Source organism: Orycteropus afer, unplaced genomic scaffold (assembly GCF_000298275.1).
Source record: "Orycteropus afer afer isolate SDZICR_OR568_19922 unplaced genomic scaffold, OryAfe1.0 scaffold00726, whole genome shotgun sequence".
Lineage (NCBI taxonomy): Eukaryota > Metazoa > Chordata > Mammalia > Tubulidentata > Orycteropodidae > Orycteropus > Orycteropus afer.
In genome coordinates, this window is record NW_006922313.1 from 367,617 (window position 1) to 374,983 (window position 7,367).

At 65.5% G+C, this 7,367-nt stretch overlaps 1 protein-coding gene across 1 annotated transcript; it reads left to right on the forward strand.

Moving 5' to 3' along the window:
* Positions 1-4,201: 4,201 nt before the first annotated feature.
* Positions 4,202-5,330, forward strand: TMEM190 (transmembrane protein 190). The gene is made up of 5 exons (XM_007957297.1): positions 4,202-4,259; positions 4,342-4,377; positions 4,744-4,869; positions 4,945-5,029; positions 5,105-5,330. Exons 1-5 carry the CDS (start codon positions 4,202-4,204, stop codon positions 5,328-5,330), a joined length of 531 nt encoding a protein of 176 aa, XP_007955488.1.
* Positions 5,331-7,367: the final 2,037 nt, after the last annotated feature.

A 7,367-nucleotide genomic window follows, 5' to 3' on the forward strand; every position in this document is an offset into this window, starting at 1 on the left:
GAGAGAGGAGAGACAGACTGAGAGAGACAGAGACAGAGTGGGGGAGAGACAGACACACAGAGAGGGGGAGGGAGAGGGAGGGAAAGAAGGGCAAGGGGCCAGCCAGCGAGGAGACGCGACTGACGCTGGGGGAGAGACCAGGAGGGTGAGGGGTCAGAAGCAGAGACCCCCGGGCGGGGCGGGGAGGGGCCAGGCCGAGAGAGGCGGGGGAGGGGCACAGAGTCGGGGTACCCAGGGATGGGGCACCGGAAATACAGGGGCGGCACAGCCACAGTCCCCCAGCGACCCAAGTCCCCAGGATGGAGGTGGCTGAGAAGATGGACAGATGTGGAGAACTTCAAAGGGTCTCCCTGCAGATGCCCCCCCGCCCCCCACAGAGGCTGCTGAGCTGGAAGGGGATCTGGGGGTGAATGGCGGCTGGAGTCATCCCCCTCCCATCCCCCATCACCGGAGGGGCAAGGGCTCAGGTCCCCAGGGAGGTGAGGTCACAGCCCCCCCACAGTGGGACATGACTTCATCCCTCAGGTGAGAGCTCACTCGGTTGGTCACGGCCACCCCCTCCAGGGCCCCCCAGAGGCCCTCCCGGCCCCTCTCCCGCTGGGACCCAGGCCTCCTGACCACTGGGTCTCCGCCCCTCAGGGGGCCTGTTTCCGGCTGAGTCAGTGTGGGGGGCCCCTGGGCTGCGTCACTGAGGGGAGAGCTGACGTAGCCCCCCCCCATGGCTGGGCCGGCCGAGGTGACTCAGGCCACCAGCCTGGGGGACGGACTGGCCCAAGGCAATGGGGGCACTGGACCTGGGCCAGGCCAGAGCGACTGTGAAAAACAGCTGTCTTCCCGTCACAGCGACCCCATGTGTGTCACCGGGAGCAGCTACAGGGGCTGGGACTTGGAGTCCTTGCACCTCAGGACCCGGGGAGCAGGACATCCTCCCTGAGCGTGACCCCCAAACCTCCTCCCTCAGAACCAAGCGTCCTGACCCTTCAACCTCCTCCCTCAGACCTGGGCGTCTGGACCCTGAACCCTAGTTTCAAGGGCTATGGAGCAAACCCTCTTGGCCTTCTGCAGGTTGGGGAGCACTTTGTGAGGGGTGGTGGGGGTCCTGGGGCTGGTCCGCTCCCTCACTCTTGCCTCTACCCCCACCCCGACTTGTGGGCTTGTGGGGTGAGTCCTCCCTTCCCTCAGTGTGGCTCAGGGCAGCGTCAGGTGGAGGAGGGCCGGCCGAGAGCGGGAGTGCTGAGGGAATGTTCTGGAATGTTGGGTTTGCCCTGGGGTGGGGACACCGGCCACCTCTGTGGAAATGAGGGTCGAGACAGTGGGACAGACGGATGAAGGACAAGACCCAGGATCTGAGGGGCGGGGGTGACAGAGAGGAGACAGACAAGGGAAGATGCCACTAGAGAGTGACAGAGACAGACAGGAGGAGCGGTCACGCCAGAGAGCTGGACGGGTGGTCCAGGCAGTGGGGAGGGGTCTCGAGGCGGGGGGCACGGACCCAGGGGCCTTTGCCCCTCTGCTGGCCCTGGACCAGGTGGGGATGACCGGGTGTGAGGTCAGCAGGTCCCAGGCTGTATGTGTCCGTCTGTCTGTCCCTGGGGGGTCCTGTCTGGCCTCTGGGGGGTGACGGGGCAGGTCAGCCGCAGAGGCAGCCCAGACCTGTCATTAGCGGTGAGGGCCGTGACGGCAGCCCCCCCAGTCCGAAGCCACGGCCCCGGGCCAGGCGGCCCCACCCCCCACCCCCTCCTTGATCCCTGCGGAATCCGGGGAATTGGGAAGTGGGTCCGGCTGATGTTGACACAGGAAACAGTGGCAGCTGCCCGGCCTCAGCCCCGCAACCCCGCTGACCCCCACCCCCGGCCCCCTGCCGAGCCCCCTCTGACCTGTGTCATCGGTGACGGAGCGGCCAGGCCCACTCAGCACCCACCAGGATGTTTACGGAGGGAAGCTGGGCGCAGCCTCACGTAGCTTCAGAGAGACGGGGGGCCGGAGGCCTGGGGACTTCTCCCTCAGACCTGGGAGTCCTGACCCCCGGCCTCTTCCCTGAGACCAGGAACCCCGACACCAGCCCTCCTCCCTCAGACCCGGGAGTCCCAACCCCACAGCCTCCTCCCTGAGACCCAGGAGTCCTGACCCCCCAACCTCCTCCCTCAGACCCGGGAGTCCTGACCCCCGGCCTCCTCCCTCAGACCAGGAACCCCAACACCGACACCCAGCCCTTCTCCCTCAGACCCAGGAGTCCTGACCCCACAGCCTCTTCCCTCAGACCAGGAACTCCAACACCGACACCCAGGCCTCTTCCCTCAGACCAGGAACCCCAACACCGACACCCAGGCCTCTTCCCTGAGACCAGGAACCCCGACACCAGCCCTCCTCCCTCAGACCCGGGAGTCCCGACCCCACAGCCTCCTCCCTGAGACCCAGGAGTCCTGACCCCCCAACCTCCTCCCTCAGACCCGGGAGTCCTTACCCCCAGCTCCTCCTCCCTCAGACCCAGGAGTCCTGACTCCCATCCCCCTCCTCCTTGAAATCAGGAGCCCCAATCCTTGGCCTCCTCCCTTGGACTCAGGAGTCCTGACCCCCAGCCCCTCTTCCCTCAGAGCCAAGAGTCCTGCGATCCACCCCTTCCTCCCTTAGACAGAGAGCCCCAACCCCTCTTCCCTGAGACCAGGAACTCCGACACCGGCCCTCCTCATTCAGACCCGGGAGTCCTGACCCCCCAACCCCTCTTCCCTGAGACCAGGAACCCCGACACCAGCCCTCTTCCCTCAGACCCAGGAGTCCTGACCCCCAGCCTCCTCCCTCAGACCAGGAACCCCGACACCTGCCTTCCTCCCTCGTCCTGACCCCACAGCCTCTTCCCTCAGACCAGGAGCCCCAACACCAACACCCAGGCCCCCTCCCTCAGACCCGGGAGTCCTGACCCCACAGCCTCCTCCCTCAGACCAGGAACCCCAACACCGGCCCTCCTCCCTCAGACCTGGGAGTCCCAGGATGCAGTCCTTTCTCCCTCAGACCCAGGAGTCCTGACTCCCGTCCCCCTCCTCCTTGAAATCAGGAGCCCCAACCCTCGGCCTCCTCCCTTGGACTCAGGAGTCCTGGCCCCCAGCCCCTCTTCCCTCAGAGCCAAGAGTCCTGCGATCCACCCCTTCCTCCCTTAGACAGAGAGCCCCAACCCCAAGCCTCTTCTCTTGGACCCAGGAGTCCTGACCCCCCTCCTTACTTAGATCCAGGAGTCCTGACCCCCAGCCCCTGCTCCCTCGGACCTGGGAGTCCTGACCCCTGGCCTCCCTTGGACCCAGGAGCCCTTGCTCATGGCAGACACAGCCTGAAGGGGGCCGAGACACCACCCCAGGGCTGCCGAGCTGAGCAGACCTTCACGGTGGGCGAAACGAGGGCGTCAGGGGACACGGCCCAGACCACCCCCACCCAGCTCCAGCTCCTGCCTGCCCTCCCCCGCCCCCGAGTGGGAGAAGCAGGCCTGAAGGTGCCTGGATGGACCTCTTGGCCTGTTTACAGGTGGGAAAACCGAGGCCCAGCCCGAGAAAGATTCCCCGTCCAGTGCTCTCAGACCTTAGCCGCCTCCTCCACTCAGCCCCCAGCCCCTTCCTTTGTCCGTCACTCCCTAGGCCACGGGCCTGCTGGGGCTGGGGTCCAGCAACCCCTCAAACTGCTTCTTGGGGAGCGGCGGGGGGATGAGGTGGCTCCCTAGTCAGGGCTTTGGCTCAAGGCTGCTGTACCATCAGGGTGACCCGGTTACTCAGGGGGGACCTGCCCTAACAATGGGGCTCAGTGAGGCCTTCCCAAACCTCAGGGACCCCTCCCCTGGTTGTCAAGTGTGAAGGCTCCCTAGCAACCAGGCCCACCTCCAGGTCCTTCTGGGGCTCCGGGTTACTAAGGAAAAGGACTCCATAGCAACACCATCCCCCAGCTCTCCGCCACTGGGGGGTGCCCTAGTCTGGAGCAGATGCCTTCAGTCTGCTCTGGGGGGCAGCCCAACCCCTCCCTCCAAAGCCCCTTCCCGCTGGTTGCTAAGGAGGTCACTCCCCAGCAACTAGGCATAACCAGGCTCACAGGACATGCCCCCCCACAAAAGGGACCCCATAGCAACAGAACTTGGAATCTTGGGGGCTCTGGGTGGGCGGGGCCAGCCGTTGCTGGGGGGATAGGCAGCGCACCACAGAGGCCTCAGGGTCTGGAGGGCACCATGGTGGGCTCGGGCATCTGGGCTCTGAGCCTCCTTCTGCTGGTGCAGGGCTCAGCGGGTGAGGGGCCGGGAAGTCGGGGCTGAGGACAGGGCCACGGCTGGGCCACACAGCGCCCAACACCACCCCTTCCCTCTCACAGATGGAAATGGAATCCAGGGGTTCTTCTACCCATGGAGTGAGCGCTGGCTGAGAGCCCGCGGGTCCCCGGGGCCAGGCCGGGGGGTCGGGACTGCGGGTCCGAGGGAGGAGGGGCCGGGGGTCGGGCTTCCCAGATCCGAAGGAAGAGGGAGGGGGTCGGGACTCCGGGTCGAGGGGGGACAGGCTGGGGGTCGCGATCCCCGGGTCTGAGAGAGGAAGGTCCGAGGGAGGAGGCGCCGGGGGTCGGGATTCCCGGGTCCGAGGAGGGAGGAGGGTCCAAGGGTCGAGACTCCGGGTCCGAGGGGCTGCAGAGGCCAGAAGCGGCCTGGCGCCTGAGCCCCTGGAGCCTGGCCCGGCCCCGCTGGCCTGGCCCCGGCGGAAGCCGCCTGCCCGTGCCCCCCAGGTTGTGAGGGAGACGTGTGGGACCGGGAGAGCTGCGGGGGCCAGGCGGCCATCGAGAACCCCAACTTGTGCCTGCGTCTCCGCTGCTGCTACCGCGACGGCGTCTGCTACCACCAGCGACCGGACGGTGAGGCCCGCGGCCGGGGCCCCGGGCGGGCTGCGGGAGCGCGCGGCGGCCGGCTCTGAGCCCCGTGCCCCGCAGAGACCATACGTCAGAGGCACATCCGAGCGCTGGGCTGGACGTGCGGCGGCCTGCTGCTGCTCATCTGCGCCGTCTGCCTGTTCTGGTGAGCGGGGTCCGGGGCGCCCCCGGTCCGCAGGCCGGCGGCGCGCTGAGCCCGCGCCCTCCTCGCTGCCCCCAGGTGGGCCAGGCGCCGGGACGTGCTGCACCTCCCGGGCTTCCTGAAGGGTCGCTGCGACCTGTCGAGGACCGTCTCGCTGCTGTCCAAGGAGAAGGCGTCCGTCAGTCAGAAGAGCTCCGTGAGCAAAGTGCTCACGTCCCAGCCTCAGGAGAGCACCCTGGACACGTCGGGGGCCACCGAGGGGGAGGGGGAGACTGAGGGGGGGGAGGAGGAAGAGGAGGACTAGGGGCACCCCGGGGGGCCCCACAATATAGACCTAGTTTATGGATGCCTAGTCTCTTTTCTGAGGGTCATGGGGAGCAGGAAGAGCTGGGAGCTGGGTGTGCGTGTGTCGGAGGGGCTGGGGGAGCAGAGCGGAGGCGGCTACAATGATGGGGGTCCCGGGCTGTGAACATGGTGGGGTGTGGGCTGAGGGGGTGTCGTAGACCGTATGGGGGGTCCCGGGCTGTGAGCATGGTGGGGTGTGGGCTGAGGGGGTGTCGTAGGCTGTATGGGGGGCCTGGGCTGCGAGCATGGTGGCGTGTGGGCTGACGGAGGTGTCATAGGCTGTATGGGGGTCCCGGGCTGTGAGTGTTGTGGGGTGTGGGCTGAGGGGGGTGTTGTAGGCCATATGGGGAGCCCCAGGCTGTAAGCATCATGGGGTATGGGCTGAGGGTGTGTCATAGGCCATATGGGGGGCCCGGGCTATGAGCATGGTGGAGTGTGGGCTCAGGGGGGTATCATACATTGTATAGGGGCCCCAGGCTGTGAACATCATGGGGTGTGGGCTGAGGGGGGTGTTGCAGGCTGCATGGAGGTCCGGGCTGTGAGTACAGTGGGGTTTAGTTTATGGGGGTTCCTAGACTGTGATCACTGAGGTGTTTGGAATGAGGGAAGTTTGGGGGCATAAGAGGATCTAAGCAGAGACAGACCTGTGAATCGGGGGCCGAGGCTGTCATGAAGGACCTAGTTTAACGGGGACCCAGGCTGATTTGGGGGAGGCTCAGACTGTGATCATGGTGTGGGTCTGGGCTGAGAAGGGTCTGCAATGAGGGGCGTCTGGGGGTGAGTGTGGGGGAACCTGGGCTGAAGAGAGGAAGGGGTGTCTGGACCAAGGGTAGTTGGGCTGAGAGGTGCCTGTACTGGGCTGGGGGGGGTATCATGGCCACAGAGATGGGCCACCCAGCCGTCCTGCACGGGGAACACAGCCCTATCTGCTCATTCCTGGAGCCCCCCAACTCCCCGTGGTTGCTCCCAGGCCGTGGGATGACCCCAAGGGACGATGTTGGCTCCCAGACCCCCCACTGTCTGCACCCAAATTTTCTTGGAACTACATCACAGCTGGAAACTCCCCCTGCCCAACCCTCCATCCATCCTTCCTCCCTCCCCCTTCCTGTCCCCCTCGCGCAGGCGTGAGACCCCAGAGATGTCTGGAGGTGCCTGCAGCGTATTCCTCCATGTGTTTCTGCAGTAAACAGCTTGCAAGTTCAAGCCCATCAGTGGTGTCTGCTTCTCAGAGGACCAGATGAGCAGGGGGAGCTGTGCCGAGGGAGCTCGGGGGGGGGGGCTGGGCATGGACCTCGCCCCTGTTCCTGTTTCAGTAGGTGAATGGTCAGCAAAGCTGGGCTCCCACGTCCCCTCGTCCCCTGATGGCACGGACAGCCCATCCACACCTGTAAGGAAGAAACGGACCACTCCAGCCCTGACTGAGGCTCGTCCCCGTGCCAGACAGACACACAGACACACAGAGCCTTAAGGTAGAGCCGTTTATCCATGTGAGGAGCAGAGGGAGGAGCGGTGGGCATCCTGGTGGCTGGGTCTTGGGGGCCGCCCATCTCAGACTGGCTCCGACAGGTAGGGCTCTGGGGTCATCTGCAAGAGGGAGGGTGGGGTCAGTGGCTGCTCAGTCCACCCTCCATCCCTGGGTCCCCAGACCCACCACAGAGCGGCCCGGGGGCAGGGGGCAGGGGGCAGGGGGCAGGGGGCGGGAGCCCTGTCTGCCTGCTTTACCCCTCCCCACACTCATTCCCAGGTTTGTTCATTTGTTCCTGCATTGTCTTCAACATGATGGGGGTAAGATGGGGAATGGGAGATGGAGAAAGGGAGAGATGGAGAGACTCAGAGAAAAAGACAGAGAGAGAGGGAGAGACAGGAAGAGAGACTCGGAGAGACAGAGAAAGGGAGAGACAGAGAGAGGGAGAGACAGAGACAGGGAGTGCGGAGCTGGGAATTCCTTGGCATGGCCCTTCTGGCCGTGGACTTTGATTCTCTCCTGATGACTGGG

Excerpts from the sequence above, each read along its gene's own strand:
- TMEM190 (XM_007957297.1), top strand. The coding sequence starts at position 4,202 with ATGGTGGGCTCGGGCATCTGGGCTCTGAGCCTCCTTCTGCTGGTGCAG. Across the intron at positions 4,260-4,341 it reads GCTGGTGCAGGGCTCAGCGG|ATGGAAATGGAATCCAGGGG; the intron begins GTGAGGGGCCGG and ends TCCCTCTCACAG. Across the intron at positions 4,870-4,944 it reads CTACCACCAGCGACCGGACG|AGACCATACGTCAGAGGCAC; the intron begins GTGAGGCCCGCG and ends CGTGCCCCGCAG.